The sequence below is a fragment of the Dipodomys merriami genome, unplaced genomic scaffold (assembly GCF_024711535.1).
Source record: "Dipodomys merriami isolate MVZ:Mamm:240054 unplaced genomic scaffold, mDipMer1.0.p SCAF_4, whole genome shotgun sequence".
Classification (NCBI taxonomy): Eukaryota; Metazoa; Chordata; class Mammalia; order Rodentia; family Heteromyidae; genus Dipodomys; species Dipodomys merriami.
In genome coordinates, this window is record NW_027205603.1 from 21,976,683 (window position 1) to 21,996,460 (window position 19,778).

At 34.5% G+C, this 19,778-nt stretch overlaps 1 protein-coding gene across 3 annotated transcripts in view; it reads right to left on the reverse strand.

Annotated features, from left to right (window-relative positions):
• LOC138806215 (ankyrin repeat domain-containing protein 26-like) overlaps positions 1-19,778 on the reverse strand; it is a 100,246-nt gene that overhangs the window by 21,579 nt on the left and 58,889 nt on the right. For all 3 annotated transcript variants that reach the window (XM_069991746.1, XM_069991747.1, XM_069991745.1), the window contains exons 17-19: positions 7,149-7,405; positions 2,847-3,017; positions 913-946 (exon numbers count right to left, since the gene is read on the reverse strand). In XM_069991746.1, the coding sequence (XP_069847847.1) occupies positions 913-946; positions 2,847-3,017; positions 7,149-7,405 (462 nt within the window). The remainder of the gene's footprint in view (positions 1-912; positions 947-2,846; positions 3,018-7,148; positions 7,406-19,778) is intronic.

Here is a 19,778-nt window from a genome sequence, read left to right on the forward strand (position 1 = left end):
CTGAGGAATTGAACCCAGGGCCTCAGGCATGCAAGGGAAGCGGTCTACCACTGAGCCACCTTCCCAGCCCACAAGAGGTTTTTCTTTGTTGTTGTTGTTTTAATGCATTATGTGATTTTTTTGTTTCTTTTTTATGTTCGTCCCCCTATGGTATATCCCCTGTTGCCACTGTATTTGATATTGGTAACCTGAATCCTGTATATACATTTATCTAATTTTGGGAGGGAAAGGGGAATACCAAAATGCTGAAATAAGGACACAGGATGACCCAATGCAACAATGGTGCTCACAAGACATTATTCTGGAAATGAACTTTACAACATCAATGGGGGAGAGTGGGGAAGGGGAGGAGGGAAGGGATAGTAGGAGAAAAACAAAGGAGGGGGTAACAATGCTCAACAAGTAATGTACTCACTGCCTTACTCATACAACTGTAACCCCTCTGTACAGCATCTTTATAATAAAATACATTTTTTTCTTTTCTGGACTTTCTTTTTTTTAATTTAATTTTATTTGTGAACATACTGTACAGAGGAGTTACAATTACATGGGCAGGATAATGCGTACATTTCTTACCAAGCATTGCAGCCTCCTCCTTTGTTTACCCTTCACATCCCTTCCCAGCCTCCCCCCTCCCCCCCAATCCCAATCCTTCTCCTTCCCCCCCTTCTCCCCCCCCCCGCAAAATACATTTTTTTTAAAAGAGATGCATTGTACTCATAAACATGTTGGGTGCTGTCCCTCAGCTCTTCAGCTCAATGCTAGTGCTCTACCATTTGAGCCAAAACACCACTACTGGCTTTTTCTGCTTATGTGGTGCTGAAGAATTGAACCCAGGGCCTTATGCATGCAAGGCAAGCACTCTACCACTGAGCCACCTTCCCAGCCCCTTATTTTTATTTTTTACAATACCTTGTATTTTTTGTTAGATGATTTATCTTGGGACCTGAAAAAATAATAAAATCCTTTCAGGAAATACTAAATCTGTAAAAATCCAAATATATATTATCTTTTTGTTTAAAGAAGATCTGCTGTTCTCACTTACTTCTTGTATGTATAAAGTTTACCAGCTATTTAAATAGAATGCAATCATTTACCACAGGAGAGCTTTAACTACAAATACAAAGTAATTTTAAGGGGCAAATAATAGCATTGTTAATATAAGCAGAAGAAAATAACTTTAGACTAAACTTCTTGACAGTCAAAAAAAGGGAAAAATCATGATACCACTTGCCTTATTTGATAGAAATATATGTACTCGGTATTTGTATCATTTGTCACTTAACAACAACAACAAAAACAACAACAACAACAAAAACAACCTTTCTTGGACTTTGAAATACCATCTTTAAATTGGGTGGGGGGGCGGGGGGAGGATGGGAAGGGATGGGAAGGGGAAACAAAGGAGGAGGCTACAATGCTTGATAAGAAACATGCTCATTATCTTGCCCACATAATTGTAACCCTTCTGTACAATATTTTCACAATAAAAAAAGAAATACCATCTTTACAAAAGCACAAAAGTCTCAAATAAGGGGAAAAGCCTTTTAAAATAATAACTTAGCATTATCTGGACCTTCCTTTGCAAGAATCATGCCACAGTTTAACAACACTATTCTGAGAATACATAACACATATAAGGATTAGATATAAGGAAGTGGGGGAGGCATAGAAAGGGAGAAGAGTGAACAAATGCAAGCATGTTATTCAGTATGACCTATGTAACTTGTGGGCAGAGACGGGAGAAGGAAACTGGGAGAACATAAAGGAAGAGGTGATGTTGTCCAAGAAAAAATGTAATGTACACCCTGTCTTATGAAACAATAAGCCCTCTGAATAATACCTTAATAGTAACAATAAAATCACATTTTGTAAAAAGAAGTTGATCCAAATGACCCAAATGATTTCTCCAAGCCCACACAGCTAGTCAGTGGCAAATTCACAATTGAAACCAACATTTTCTTCACAGCATGCTGTGATTGTAAAGGTTCATTTCAGAAGTTTTAAAATTATAGAACAACAGATGAATCCAGGTTATCATTCAATTCTGGTTATATTTATAAAATTTCCTGAATCTTGTAAAAGTTAAAGAAAATTCTTATACCTACTTTTGAAATGCTACTTTTTTCTAATGAAAATTATTGGCAACATACATGAAAATAGAACTAGGAAACTTGAGGGGCTGCGTGGAGTTGTGATAGATCAGAAGGAAGATGATAAAAGTGTAATCAAAATGCATGGCACACAGAAGTGGACAGGTTGAACTAAAATCCTTTGTACAACTATTTAAAGACAATAAAAAATTAAAAAAAGAAACTCATCCATCTCTGATCTATATAGAATAAAACAGTATGTGTGTATATGTATATATGTGTGTGTGTATGTGTGTGAAGATATAAGGACAATTAGTTTAGTATAATATTGTATCTAGCTTTCTACTACTTGAAAATGGATACTAAATTTCATGGAACAAACATGTTCTTCTCTCATGTATTCTTTCCTACACATTTCAATCATACTCCAAAGGCTTCATTTTAATAGGAAATTCCTGTCTTAACATCACATGCTTCTTTGGCTCCTACCAACTACAGTTGCTTTTACGATCTCTTCCCAGTCAAAATGATCTAAGTTGTTGTCTAGAGGTATCCTTTACAGTCTGGCTTCCATGATAACTATTTATTCAAACTACTGCTTGACAAGTCAATTGTCCTCATCTTAACAAATCTTTCAGCATCACTGACACACTTCAGCATTCTTTTGCTTTGTCTATAGATATTTTCTTTCTCTCCCAGAAAATAAATCACTGTTAACATTTCTTTACATGGAAAAGTGTTTATAGATTTTACCTTCCTCCATCCAGGTCTATTTTACTTGAACTACATTCATCCTTTACTTGATGACAACTTGTTGAGGTAAACTCCTCAGATGCTGATGTATTTTCAGATTCTAGATTATTGAAGTTTTCACCTTGCCTTTCCTTTGTTACCTTCAAATGGCATATAGGACCACGACCACACCTTAAAACAAAAAGGTTTTCTAGTCAGTCCACTATCTAAGATTCAAAACAATTTTAACTATTTCAAGGGTTATGTTTATATATTTATGTGTTTATTTATACCAAAGCATTAACTCAAAGCTTTATACTTGCTCATTTGGTTTTATAATACTTATCCCACATCCTTCGTCTTGTATTTTGCTGGTTATTTTGAGTTGGAGTCTTGCAGACTTATCTGCCCAGAATTGCTTTAAAGTGTGATCTTCCCCTGACAACCAAGGGAAATGGGCTCTACCCATGCTTGGATATAATTCATTTAATAATTTAAGTGAAGTCACACATTTCCTGATAAAGACATGAAATAGACATGCAAAATAGAAAATAAATACGTAAGTAAACACACAATTATGGAAAAATGTGGCATGTAAGAGTTGATCTATAAAAAGTAATATCTGAACACAAGAAAGGATTTATTAATGTAAATGTTTAATATTTAGTTTATTTAAACTTTATTGTAACGTTGATGTACAGAGGGGTTACATTTACATAAATCAGGTACATTTCTTTTTGAACAATGTCACTCCCTCCCTCATTTTCTCCAGTTTTTTCCCTACTAACCCTACCCAGTCCCCCAAGTTGTATAATTTATTAGGAGACTATCACAATGGCTCAATAGCTATGTGCATATTACCATATAAAATGATGCTTATCAAAAAGAACTCCAAGAAATGGAAACAAAAAGTTTTATATTGTACTGTTCACAGTTATTTTTTTTTCCTTTTTTCCCTTCAGTTTATTCCCTTTGTCACTGTTTTTTTTTTTTTTTATTTCTGCACCCTTTGTCTTGTATATAAGTTTATCTGATTGGGGGAGGGAGGTGAAACACAGAAATGTTGGGACAAAAAGGTGAACCAATTCAGCAGTGATACTCCCTAGACACTATGTTGGGTAGTTTTTAAAAAGAGTTCACTTGTATGGTAGGGAAAAAACAAAGGAGGGGGTAACAATGTTCAATAGGAAATGTACTCATTACCTTACTCATGTAACTGTAATCCCTCTGTATAGTATCTTTATAATAAAAATATTTTAAACAAAAGAGTTCACTGGGAAGAAATGAGTAAGAAAAATCTCACTAGAAACTTAAAGCACAATATCTAGGCATGCAACATCTGGTTTTGAAGCACTTAGAAGAAAGGTTTAAACTACACAGAAGTAAATTACCAAAGTATAACACTAATTTTGAATACCACATCAAAAGGGTAGAGCTCACGTTGCCTATAGGGAATGATTCAGAAAGGTTTTGGTTTGGCTTTAAAATAATATTTAAATGAAGATTAACAGCAGTGAAACATAAAACATGAAAAAGAAAATGGGAAACTGTCTTTCAGGCAAAAACTTACTTTGAAAACACTCCTGTCAATATGCATAATGAAAAACAACAAAACACTTTCTTTTAAATAAAATGAATTGATGTATTTTGTAACACTTTTAGCACATGATCCAACAGTTCTAAAACAGATGATTTATCAAAAGTCCATGTTAAATTCCTTTTGTATGATGTCTGTACATGGAATAAGTCATATACTGTGACTATCACATTCATATACCACTTTATACTTACACTGTTTCCCACTTAAAAATTCTCATTAATAAAAAATTATTACATATTATATAAACATATTATCTATTACATAATCATATTATGATTATATAGTCAAAAGCATCAAAATAAGGAACTCTCAGTTAAATGTAAAAATAACAGATAAAATTGAAGATATTCCCAACAATTATGAGATAATTCTTGTCCAAATTGAAATGTAGTTCTATAATTCTGGAAGGTAAAATGTTTTCCAAATTGGATAATGAATTAAAAGTTACTTTTAAATAGAAAACATGTTGAAAATGTCTTTCAAGATAGGAAGGACTGAACTGACAATAAAATAAATGTAACACTTGTTCAGTCAATGACCACTGGCTTCACTTACCAACCAGTCATTATTAGCCTTTGTATCTTGAAAGACAGCCAGTCCATCAGAGACAAACTGACATCAGATAATCAAGCCTTGACTGCTAACCAATCAATAATAGTATCACTTAGTTACCACGCTCCTATCTTAGAAAATGGCATTCTGAAAGTTGGCTTATTTTTAAGTTAAAGTTTTCTCAGGTGTCTACCACTTACCTTCTGGAAGACAGCCTCATTTCTCTGTGTAAAGTATTTATTTTACGATTTCAGTATTAGAAATAATATGCTTAAGCAGCCTAGCTCTCTCTTGCCAGGAAAATAATAAATACAAACTTTGTCTTTTACTTCCAGATACTAAAAGCTCTCAATCTTCTCATAATATTTTAGGCCTATTACATTTCTTACATATTACTTTCTTTAAAAATTTTTTTTATTGTTATTATAAAGGTGATGAACAAAAGGGCTGCAGTTACATAAGTCGTTTCTTTTTGGACAATGCCACTCCTTCCATCACATATTATTTTCTTAATAGAAAAAAATAAAAGAATTCTTCATTTGACCCATGTTATCATAATTAAATTTATCATAAACACACTAAAAGTAAATAAGTAACTGCCTAAATGGAAAAATAAAAATACATCAAATATATATTAGAAAAGATAAAATAATGCAAAAAGTCTTGCATTGGTAAGTTAAAGCTGTCAGAATGCACACACACCAAACTACTTTTATGTGAGAAGTAGTACACTAGGGTTAATTTCCCTCAGTGAATTTAATAAATACATTTAACTTACTATATGATATACCCTTTATAAGAACTGGGAATATGATAATCAAACAAAATCCTATACTAACATAGTAAATTGTACACATAAGAACAATCAACATGGGGCTGGGAAGGTGGCTCAGTGGTAGAGCGCTTGCCTTGCATACATGAGGCCCTGGGTTCGATTCCTTAGCACCACATAAGCAAAAAAAAAAGCCGGAAGTGGCGCTGTGGCTCAAGTGGTAGAACGCTAGCCTTGAGCTGAAGAGCTGAGGGACAGCGCCCAGGCCCAGAGTTCAGGCCCCACGACCAGACCCCCCCCCCAAAAAAAAAATCAACATGACAGAGCTGAAAAATATGTCATATGTTAGAGGAAGCACATATGACAATATATTTTTTGTGCCAGTCCTAGAGTTTGAACTCAGAACCTGGGTGCTGTCACTGAGTGTTTCTTTTTTTTTTTTTTTAATTTGATTCAAGGTTAGTGCTTTACCATTTTAGCCACAGCTCCACTTCTGGCTTTTTTGGTAGTTAAATTGAAGATGAGGGTCTCAGGGACTTTCCTGTTCAGGCTTCTAACTGTGATCCTAAGACTTCAGCCTCCTGAGTAGCTACAATTAAAGCTACGATCCACCAGTGCTCAGTAATTTTTATGTTTTTTAGGGGGTGGGCAATGGTGGGAATATTAGGCTTGGTACTCAAGAAAGGATTCACTAAGAAAGTGACTTTTAAGAAAAGAAATAAAGAATTAGAAGGCATAAGTCAGGAAGCTCTCAAACAGAAAATGCCTAAGTACATAATGATGTCCCTGGTGTTTAACACAAACAGATAGGTCCAGTGTGCCTGAAGCAAAGTGAAAATTATAGAAAAAAATACACATTCAAGTCTGAGATAAGGAGAAAGGGAGCAAGGAAAGGAGGTAGGGAAGGAGGCAGGCAGGCAGGCAGCTGGCTGGCAGGCAGGCAGGAATGAAGGAAGGAAGGAAGGAAGGGAGGAAGTTTTATATAACACACAATTGTCCTTAATACATGTGTGCCTATATATGTTTCCAAATCATATTTTTCTATCCCCAAATGGTCCAATTCTAGAAGTGAAGTTTTTTTGGTCAATGGAATGATGCTTACAAAACTTTTTACAATGGAATATCAAATATATCAAATACTATCTCCCTGTTTAATTTAACCAAAATACACAAGAATAATATTTTGCCTACATTTCCCAACCATGGTTATTTTTCAAATCAAATATTTGTTAATGAAATTAAAATAATCATATCTCATTGTACATTTGGGCCTTTCTATTACCCAAGAAAAGAAAGACTAGGCCTACTAGAAATATAAAATGATTAATAATGAAGGTTAGTCCAATTTGATTTATGGGACAATGAAACTATCTATTTTGAAATATTGCCATTATCTTACTCATCATGTTCTTCACCCCTCTTAACAGGAAACTTATGTTTATCAGCATTTTCCTTTTTTCTTTGCAGAATGGATTCATCATCACTGAGATCCTTATTCTCTTCCTCCTCTATACCATCTTCTTCCTCATTATCATCAGAAGCAGCAGCAGCAGCACTATCACCACCACCACCACCACCAAGCAGCTCCGTGTATGCTTGCACTTTATTCACTTTATAATCTTTCTTTGTTTTGTGCTTCTTCCTTTTTTCTTCAGCCTTCAATGAAAATTTGAAACTAAGAATAATTGTTATACATCAGGGAAGTTTTCATGTTTACATTGACTTTACCTCTTGATTTAGTTTAACCATTAGGACCTTAGTCCATAAATATGTACGTGTTTAGTAACATTTTATCGTTAGAGATCATAGGAATTTTTAAAGTTCTGCTTCATTTCTGTTTAAAGCCACAAAAAAACAAACAAGTCATCCTAAATTTAATACCTTTCTTTTCACCCCTCCTTACTATCTAATATTTTCACTTTCTGTATGACTGGAAGAATTTTAAAAAGAAAATGAATACTGTCTTTACTATGTAGATTTTATATTAAATTGCCAGTTGTAGAGCATTGCACAGTGTGGAACTTTAGGAAGCAAAGGAAGTGCTAATCTCATACCTCCCACCACAGATGACTTTTACAATGGTTTTTTTTTTTCATTTTTGAATGTTAGGATATTCAAAAGATGAAGGAACTTCATAAAGTGCATTGACCAAAATGAACCACATGACAAGGAGCAGAAAGATGCTGTTGAGCTGCTGACCTGGAATTCTGGAAAATAAGATTTTCATATTCACTGGCCCTATTGTTTTCTGACTAGAGAATGGATAATTAATTACCTACTGCCGACCCAATATTGACTCACTAAGACTGAAACCAGAAAATAGTGAATGCTTCATTTAAGTTCCTAAAGCATGCTGTGTAAGTACTTAACATATCCACTGAATTAATCAGATGTTTAATTATACTGACATTTGAAATAATAAGAAGTTCCATCTACTTTTATTTTAAAATATAACCCTAAGTTTTGTTCTAACGTTGTAGCTTATACAAACATAGCTTCCTTCTACTTTAGAGGCGGCAAATGCCAAATTTTGGGGCTAAGTTGTATGGTATTTATATGATAAAAGCACATGCAACTTACCAAACTATATTGAATTACTATATGTGAAGGGAAGAGTCAAAATCATTTAAAAGTATAGTAATAAAAATGAATGTCAAAAATGGCAACAAGAGGTTTTTTCATTGTTGCTATTTTTGTTTTCTTTTTGTCTTGTTTGTTCATTTATATGTCTTTGGGAGGATATAGTAGACACAGAAATGAAGGGACAAGAGGTAAAAAGTACAGCAATGGTACTCAGAAGATACTATGCTGAAAATGAGCTATACAATTTGTGGGTGGAGATGGGAGGGAAAAACTGGGAAACTGTAAGGAAAAGGGTGGCATTGTCCAAAAAGAAATGTACTCATGTACTTATGTAACTGTAACCTCTCTGTACATTACATTTACAATCACAATAAAAAATTGAAAAGATAGTAATAAACTGGCAGAAAATGATTAAAGAGATGACATTGATCAAAATGCATTGTATTCATAACTGATGTGTTGAATTGAAACATCTGTGTATAACTACTTAATGATACTAAGAAAGAATCAAACAATATAAAAGATATTAATACAATTATAATGAATATGTGTGGAAATGTATGTGTGTGTTTATTCAAAATCATTTAACATGATTATATTGCAATTAAAAGATCCAAAAATTTAAATGAGCAAGAACTCATATATATGAAAATACAATAAGCAAGTGATTGGGGATGGAATATTTGTGAGACAAAGAGTTTTTTTATATTCTTTATCTTTATTTCTTCCTTTTCATTAAGCTTGAGTCAATGAGGAAAAAATATAGTGTATTACATTTTCAGCCATTTCCTTTGCATTAACCTCATTAACCTTCAATCAGATGATTACAAGCTGTATTTAGGTAGCCTAAAGCTAATAAGGAAACAAAGATTCTGAAAATACTTTCCTGAACTATCATTTTCTTGGAAGAACTGATCTTTTCTTATTTACCTAAATAGCTCCATATTATATGTAATCTTTTGATTAACAGAAAAATAAAAAGATACGGGTGAAAAGAGTCGATATAGCAGAGAGGGAAAATCTCTTTGTTTATGAAGGTGAACTCTTTCTCCTCCAAAAGTCAAGAACCTGTAACACACAACTATCAAGTTTCACTTTTACTCAACTTAAAGTAATTCTTCATTTGGAAAAATAATTAGATATTCTTTCATCATATGATGATGAACTGACAATTTCTAATTTTACTTTCATGCTTTTATAGCTATTATCATATTGATTACTATGTAATGATTTATTGGACAAGTCATTTATTTTGTTTACTTACAAGTACCTTTAAATTGATTACTACTGGGGCTTGGAAAGTGGCTCAGTGGTAGAGTGCTTGCCTTGCATGCATGAGGCCCTGGGTTTGATTCCTCAGCGTCACATAAGCAAAATTGAAAAAAAGCTGGAAGTGGCGCTGTGGCTCAAGTGGTAGAGTGCTAGTCTTGAGTTGAAGAGCTGAGGGACAGCGCCCAGGCCCAGAGTTCAGGCCCCATGACTGGACCCCCCCCCAAAAAAAAAGAATAAATAAATTGATTACTACATCCTTTTATTTGCGTTTATTTGGTAAGCTAATTTCCAAACAGTGGTATATTACCTCTTATAAGTGATTACTACATCCTTTTATTTGCATTTATTTGGTAAGCTAATTTCCAAACAGTGGTATATTACCTCTTATTCTTTTTCATTTGCATATCAAACTCTGAGTTTATTTCAACTGTTACTATCTGGAGACTTTACTTTTTTGTATATTATTTAATTATTTTCCACATCAGTATTAAAACTATGCTCAGTTTTGGCATGCTGTTTTCATAATCTAATTGACTTTCATTTAAATCATAGATGATACTCAGAACCAAAAACATAAGGAGATGAAAAGACATATTTCAGGACTGGACACTTTTTGTGAGGGGAAATGTTAACAGTATTACAGTAACAGGCATTCTGTATTGGCCTCTTATTTTTTATATTTATTTATTTATTTATGTCAGTCATGGGGTTTGAACTCTGGGCCTGGGCACTGTCCCTCAGCTCTTCAGCTCAATGCTAGTGCTCTACCACTTGAGCCACAATGCTACTTCCAGTTTTCTGGTGGTTTCATGGACTTTCCTACTTGGGCTGGCTTTGAATTTCAATCCTCAGATCTCAGCCTCCTGAGTAGTTAGGATTACAGGCATGAGCCACCAGTGCCAGGCTATTTTATTTATTTTTATGTAAAAGTGTTGTACAGAGAGGTTACAGTTACATAATTCAGGTAGTAAATACCTTTCTTTTTGAACTGTCTCTTGTTTTCTCTAAGTTTTTTTCCCTACAAGTTTTCAGCATAGTGTCTAGTGAGTATCACTGCTGTATTTGTCTGCCCTTTGTCCCAACACTTCTGTGCACCCCTTACTCTCCCCCAAACAGATAAACTTATAAACAAGAAGGAAAAATCACAGAAATTAAAAAAATGACAAAAGGGAAGGGGAAAAATCAAACAAACACAAAAACCTCTTGTTTCCTTTACTTGGAGTTGATTTTGATAAATATGATTTTATATGATCATATGCATATAGCTATTGACCACTTGTGATCCTCTCCTAAGAATATCCTCCTTTGCTTTCACTGTGTGAATGTTTAGATTCCTGTTTAATTGATCATATTTAACTGTAATTTTTTTGGTCTTTTGCCCTCCATTGTGTTTACTTGTAGATTCATATGCACATTCTAATATACAGTGTGTGTTTCTTTGGGTCTGGCTTACTTAACATAATTTTTTTCACGTCTTTTCATTTCCTTATGAATGGTGCAATATCTTTTTTTTCTGAAGGAAGTCTTTGGCCATAAAAGAAATCCAAATCAAAACAACATTGAGATTCTACCTCACCCCAATTAGAATTGTCATTATCAAAAATACTAGCAATAACATATGCTGGCTAGATAGATGTGGTCAAAAAGGAATGCTACTACAATTCTTGGTAGGAAGGTAAACTTGTTGAACCACTCTGGAAAACAGTATGGATGGGTCTTCAAAAGACTAAACATAGAGCTTCCCTGTGATCCAGCAATTCCACTCTTGGGCATTTATCCAATTGACTATAAAAAAGTCCACACTAAAGCTATCAGCACAACCATGCTCATTGCAACATTGTTTACCATAGCTAAATGCCCCCTCAGTTGATAAATAGATGAATAGCAATGCTCTCTCTCTCTCTCTCTCTCTCTCTCTCTCTCTCTCTCTCTCTCTCTCTCTCTGTATATATATATATATATATATATGTATATATATGTATATATAAACACACACACACATACACATAACATATTGGTCTTTATTATCTCCTTCAATTATACTGTTTGTCTGACTTGGAGAAGTTGCCTTTAAATATGCTGTTTTATTTGACTTATGACTCTGAAAAATATCAATGTGGTACTTTTCAAAAACTCAATCAATTCTCTGCTTTAACTGAATTCTGAGTTGAGGAACATTATGCTGTAATTTTCCTCTTTTGATCAATGTTTTCTCATGTTTATTCACCAGAGAACACTGTAGAGATGTATTTTCTTTATCACAATCTTTACTCATGTCTGCTTTTTGAGGAATTTTTTGAAGATGTGAATGTGAAAAATTAACTTGCTTGATTTGATTCTTAAATTTTTTAAAATAACTTCATCTTTAAGTAATCACAAGTTTTATCTAAATAGAAATTAAGAAATACTTAAAATTTTTTGTTCAAATTTTAGCATATGCTCAGCAATTTAAAAATCACTGGTGTATAAGAAGTGAAAAATATCTTACTTAAAAGAGAGGAAATTTATAAATGGCCAGACAGAACTTTGGTATTATCATTTACATCAAACTTAATTTATCATTTGATAAACTTAAGTTTATCAAGAAGGAATTAGATTACAGAGGTATCATCACATAAAATGGCTTAACTCACTATATCTAGAATGTGAGTCTTAAAGGGGCTTCCTCTGTCTTGTCCTTGAAGATTGGAAAAACCATTTATTAAAAGCTAGACTACATAAACACTAAATGAAAAGAGAAACAAATTCTTACATTATAATTTAAATTACATAGTGTGGTACTTTGATACCTCTTTATCAATGGTGTATGTTAAGTCCAGTTCCAGTATATACTAATGACCACTAATAAACAGTAATAATCATTACTATTTTACCTATTTCCTGTATTAAATAAATACATTATTCGTCTCCTTCTGATATTTACAATTCTCTTCAGAGCATTTGGTTTGATTTTATGAACATATTCTCTACCTCAATACATACATGGAGACCATACAACAGAACTGTTTCTTCACTTGACATTAGTGACTAGCAAAAGAAAATGACCAATTTAAGCCGCTGTGTATAACCTCCTTTCACAGGAATTCAACCCACTGGCTATCACTGTCTTATTTTTCATTTCAACGATATAATAGTAGGCCCAATTGACCTCACCCTGTTTACTCATGTTATAAATTTGAAGGTACAAACAATGTACTCAGAAAAGAATGTGCTCACTTACAAGTATAAAGTTTAGCTATCAAGTACTACAAATTCTAAGAAAATTTTAGTTTCACATATGGATTTTTTAAATAGAAAGGTTAAATAAGAAAATATGACATATTCAAGGCCAGAGAAAGATGGCAGAGGAGGAGCTAGGGGTTAAACAAGCTTTTGCGTACAAACCAGTTTGAGTGTTCCAGTGGAAAACATAAGGTTAGAGAGTCACACCAAGTGTGTCATAATAGTCCAGAGAATTTGGCCATAGAGGAAAAAGTCAGGTAGCTTGGTTAGGGACACAGATTTGAGTGCTCCCAGTCTACAGCAGTGGCTGCTGCTGCTGCACAGGCCATATCAACAGAGAGAGCCTACCAAAAACACAACAGAGAAACCTCAGACTTAAACAACTGCATAGATCAACTAGACTACACAGACAATCTACTGAATATTTCTCTCAGCAACATCAGAATACATGTTCTTCTCAGCAGCTTATGGAACATTCTCCAAAAAAGACTGCGTTTAAGGTCACAAAGCAAATTTGTCCAAATTCAGAAAAATTGAAATCATTCCATGCATTCTCTCTAGACCACAAGGGAACAGAAATAGAGTTCAACACCAAAATCTACCAAAGAAAATCCTGTAACACATGGACGCTGAACCATACACTGTTGAACCTCCAGTGGGTCATGGCAGAGATTAGAAAGGAAATTCAAATGTTCATGATATTTAACAAAAATGAGCTCACAAATTACCAGCTCCTCTGGGATGCAGCAAAGGCAGTACTCAGAGGCAAGTTCCTACTTCTGAGCTCTGAGTTCCTATATCAACAAATTGGAGATATCTGAAATCAACAATTTAATGAGGCACCGGAAGCTCCTTGAAAAAGAACAAGAAGTTAATCCCAATCCAGTAGGTAGAAATAAATAAAATTAAATCAAAATTAAATGAACTAGAGTCCATAGAAAGAATCAACAAAATAAAGAGTTGGTTCTTTGAAAACATTAACAAAATTGACAGACCCTTAACAAACCTTACCAAAAAAAGAAAAGAACACAGCCAAATAAACAAACTCAGAGATGAAATGGTAACTCCAACACAGAAACAACAAAGATTCAGAATATTATAAGTGAATACTTCTCAAAACTTTATGCTAAGAAACTTGAGAATCTGGAAGAAATGGATGAATTTCTAGCAAAGATTGACATGACCAAACTAAACCAAGATTAGTTAAACCAACTTAACAAATTCATATCAAGTATCAAAATAGAAACAGCAATAAGAGACCTTCCATCACAAAAAACTCAGGACTGGATGGATTTACAGCTGAATTCTACAAGATCTTTAAAAGAGAACTCACACTAATACTCCACCAATGCTTCAATGAAATTGAACCAAATTCTTTCTATGAAGTCATATAACCCTCATCCCAAAACCAGGCAGGGACTCATCAAAGAAAGAGACCTGTAGACCCATTTCTTTGATAAACATCAAGGCAAAACTTCTTAACAAAACTTTGGCCAATTGACTTCAACAACTCATCGAAAAAATTATACATCGTGATCAAACAGGATTCATGTCAGGGATGCAAAGCTAGTTTAATGAATGCAAATCAGTTAATATAATTCATCACATCAGTAAGAACAAGGATAAGAACCACATGATTATCTCAATAGATGCAGAAAAAGCTTTTGACAAGATCCAACAACCCTCTATGATGAAAACTCTGGAATCACTAGGAATCCACAGAACATTTCTCAATATAATAAAGGCTGTGTATGACAAACCTAGAGCCAGCATTATACTCAATGGAAAAAGCTAAATCCATGTCCTCTAAATTCATGAACAAGACAGGAATGTCCACTCTCTCCACTTCAATTTAGTATTAGAATGCCAAGCAAGAGAAATGCGTTAAGATGCAAACATACAGGTGACCCAAATAGGGAAAGTTGAAGTAAAACTCTCCCTCTTTGCAGATGACATGATCTTGTATTTAAAGAAGTTATTCGAGCTGATTCAAAACTTTGGCAAAGTAGCAAGGTACAAAATTGATCCTTGCGCCTGATCTTGTCAATGGCTTTTCTGTATGCTGATAATGACAAGAGCAGGGCTGCAATCAGGAAAGCAACCCCTTTTGTGATAGCCCCACAAAAATAAAATACCTAAGAGTGAACTTAAATAAAGAAGTGAAGGACCTTTATGATGAAAACTTATTGTCAAAGGCTATCTTCAAATTCAATGTGATACCTATCAATATCCCAACTTCATTCTTCAATAAAATAGAAGTATCAATACAAAAATTCATATGGAACAATAAAAGAAGCCGAGTAGCAAAAACAGCCCTTAGCAGAAAAAACAGTGCTGGAAGAATATCAATATCAAACTTCAAACTCTAGTACAAAGCTATAGTAATCAAAACAGCTTGGTACTGGCACAAGAACAGACCTCAGGACCAATGGAATAGAACTGAAGACCCAGAAATGAACACACAGACCTATAGCCACCTAAAAAAATAGAATGGAAAAAAGACAGGCTCTTCAGTAAATGCTGCTGGCAAAATTGGTTTAACACCTGTAGAAAACTAAAGGTAGATCCTTATAGATCACTCTGCACCAAAATCAACTCCAAAATGGATCAAAGACTTCGAAGTTAAAGCAGACACCCTGAAAACATTACAGGAGGGAATAGGAGAAACTCTAGGACATCTTGGCACAGGCCAAAATTTTCTTAATAAAGACTCAGAAACACAACAAATCAAAGAAAGGTTGGACAAATGAGATTACATTAAATTTCAGAGCTTCTGCATGGCAAAGGACATAGCAAGCAAGATCAATAGAAAGCCCACAGATTGGGAGATCATCACGAGCCATACAACAGACAAGGGTCTCATATCTAAAGTATACTTAGAACTCAAAAATTAAATCCCCCACAAGAAATCCTCAAAGAAACAACTGCCCAATGAATAAGTGGGCTAAAGACTTAAAGAGAGATTTCTCTGAAGAGGAAATATAAATGGCCAATAGACACGTGAAAAAATGCTCAACTTCTCCAGCCATAAAAGAAATGCAAATCAAAACAACATTGAGATTCCACCTCACCTCAGTTAGAATGGCTATAATCAAGAACTCTAATAACAACAGATGCTGGAGGGTATGTGGCCAAAAGGGAACCCTACTGCATTGTTGGTGGGAATGTAAACTTGTTCAACCACTTTGGAAAGCAGTATGCAGGTTCCTCAAAAGGCTACACATAGAGATCCCCTATCACTTTGCAATCCCACTTTTAGGAATTACCCAAATGGTCACAAACAAGGCCATTCTAAACCTACCAGCACAACTATGTTTATTGTAGCATTCTTCACCATAGGTAAGATATGGAACCAACTCAGATGGCCCTCAGTAGATCAATGGGTCAACATATATATATGTATATATATATGTATATATATATATATATATACCATATTTTTAACACAGATACACATATATCTGTGTATATATATGTATATATACATATATACACACACAATGGAATTCTATGCCTCCATCAGGAAGAATGACACTGCCCCATTTGTTACGAAATTGAAAGACTGGGAAAAAAATATAGTAAGTGAAGTAAGAGATGCCCAAAGAAACATAGGTCCCCTGGTTTCCCTAGTTGTAATAACTAGTATATGTCTAAGACAAGCAGAAGAGGTAAAAACTATGTACATATGATCATATAAGCTGATGTTAAGCAAAATGAACCCCATGATAAGGATACAAGAGATTTTAATCTTTGTTGCTGTTCTTTTTAATGTACTTATAAGGTACTATGTGCTTTTTTTTGTTTCTTTGTATGTTCTTCCCCCATGGTGTAACCTCTGTTGATATTGTGTTTGATTCTGGTGTCCTGAATCTTGTATATACATTTTTCTAACTTGTGGAGGGGAAGGGAAAAAACAAATCGTTTAAATAGTGTTACAGGTTGACCCATTGCAACAATGAGATGTACAAGTCGTTATGTCAAAAAATGAACGCTACAACTTTGGTGAGGGGACGGGAAGGGGGGGAGGAGGATTCGGTGGGGGGGGAGGATAGAAAGGGATGGGAAGGGGAAACAAAGGAGGAGGCTACAATGCTTGATAAGAAATGTACTCATTATCTTGCCCATGTAATTGTAACCCCTCTGTACAGTATTTTCACAATAAATAAATAAATAAAAAAGAAAATGAACTTTACAACTTTGCAGGGGGGAGTAGTGGGAGGGAGGCATTGTGGAGGTTGGGAGGGAATCTATCATAGGGGAAAAACAAAGGAGGAGTTAATAATGTTCATTAGAAAATGGACTCATTACCTGCTCATGTAACTCTAACCCCTCTGTACAGTATCTTTACTATAAATATATATAAAATTAAAAAATTAAGTATGTCATATTGATTTTAACAAGTTATTTTAAAGATCATGTCACATGCAAAATGTTATTAATTATTCAAACAAATGAAACAGTAGTAATCAGAAAGATTAGATTTAAAAGTTTAGACACCTGAGGCTGATTGATTTCACTATCATCAAGATTCATTTGTTCCTCCTCTGATGACACTGGTATATGTGCATCCACTAACAAACATTTTCCATCCAATTTGACTTCTAAGTCTGGTTCTGCTGATAAATGTACACATTAAATGAAAATAAATACTGGAACTCTAGTGATTATTAAAAAATAGAAAGTATTTTAATATTTTAGCCTTTTCAGAGTTAAGAAACTAAATAAGTTGATTTTTCTGAATATTTATTTGTTTGGATAATACTTCTTGTTTCTAGACTAAAGCCTTTACGCATGCTAAACAGGCTAATCTTTGAACCATGATTCCAGCTCTTTTTTTCTACTGGTGTTTAAAGGTAAGGTGTTGCTTTGGGAACATATTTCATTCATTTTAAATTCCTATTTTAAATTCCTTTCATAGGTGGTTACACTAATATGCTCAGCTTTATCTATTGAGAGAGACTTTCTAACTTTTAGGTCAGGCTACAACCATGATCCTACTGACCTCAACTTGTCACAGAGCTGAGAATACAGGTTCATATCACAACATCCACAGATTGAGAAGTTGTCCTACATGTATGCCCAGGATAGCTCCAAACTATGGTCCTGTCACCATCAACCCCCCAAGGAGCTAAGATTACACATGTGAGACACTGATGCCAAGCTTAGAAATACTTCTAATTATCCCAAACTTCTACAACTCAGATAAGAGTGACACAGCAATACTAGATATTGCCAGGTCCAACATATACAAAAATACAAAAGATTCATGCATAATCATCCCCTTAATATATAAACAAACCTTAAAAACAAAAAGTTAGTAGAAAAATACATGTAGTTTACCACCAACTAACTCAAAAATACAAACTGTTTAACAACCTAACACCAAAGAACCTAACTCTGCAATAAATGTAAGGTTCGATTATTGTATCTCACTCTCTAACATTGAATTTACGGCCTGTATTACCAACACTAAGACCTGACTGATAATGTTATCTAAAATAAAAGGATAATTATATATGTAAGGGAGAGAAATATGCATGAGATGACATGACGTTTTCTTTCTACATACCTGACCACTTGAGTGATTAGGGGTACATCAAGATGAACATATGTATGATCAATTAATCAATAGCTTGGCTATTTTGGTATGAATAAAGTCAATTCATTTTTGTTTGTTTTTAAAAAAATGAGTTATGTCAATGTTGTATGGATTCAATTAACTTATTTCTCCATCTCCTAGGATCCAGTGAACCCCTTTCCTCAACCTACTGAGTAGCTGGAAACACACAAGTTCACCACTATACCCAGCTCTCAACTGTGCACTGTCAAGCTTTGGAAAAAGTGAGTATTATAAACTAATTTCTGTGACTTCCCTAACATTCAATGATTCCAAGCTGGGAAGTTTATGGAACTGCAACATAAAAGCCAGAAACTCTCAAGTTAAAATTTATATTTCAAAATGTTTTCCTTGTGCATAATTTTTTCTTCAAAGCTGGATACTGGCAATGACATTTGCATTATTTGAGTGAAATTGCTGCATTAAATTAAATAGGATCAGGGGGTTGATGGCAAGGTGGCAGAGGAAAATTTTTCTCGCTAACACTATTAACAGGAAGAACTAAGGTGTGTGTGTGTGTGTGTGTGTGTGTGTGTGTGTGTGAGAGAGAGAGAGAGAGAGAGAGAGAGAGAGAGAGAGAGAGAGAGAGAGAGAGAGAGAGAGAGAGAGAGAGAGAGAGAGAGAGTATTTGGAAGATTAAAAGAGATGAAGAGCACCATAAATGAAAATCATGAAAATGGGACAGAACCATTTAAAGCATGTACAATAAAAAGACAGCAATATAAACAGGAGAAATATAAATCAAGAAATGGTTTGCAGCTCCTGAAGAATAAAACTCACTAATCCTACAATCCTCAATGTGGGTTTTTTCAGGATGTTGACTTCCCACCACAACAGACCAACATGCAAAGACCATCTTCTATTCCACATATTTTAAAGTGCTATGGTAAGATGAATCTTATCTTAGGAGAGGGCCTTATGGTGGAGTTTGTGGTATGCAAAAGAGTCTATAAAACAAGGAGCAATCACAGATCAGTTTCTGGAGACACCTGCTCCCACCTGTCCACGGTAGCTGAGAGAAAGAAAACCGTAAGAGGCTCATGTAGAGAGAAAGGCTTTTTTTCTTTGACACAAGCTAGGTGAGAAGTTAGTAGCAGTCCAAGGTGTAGTAGTCAGCAAATGTATTCTTGGTGAGAGAAATTTCTTGGCCTGAGGCCATTTCAGAAACACAGCAAAGATATCTAATTATAAGAACTGCCTGGGAATCTGAGTACAAGTACTGCTATAGGTTGCAGGAGTCTATGTACACAAAAGGTTTGAATCTGAGCCATCAGGGACTATGGGACCCCAAGCCATAGACTCCGTCCATTCTGTGGTTGGGAAATAAGTGAAGAT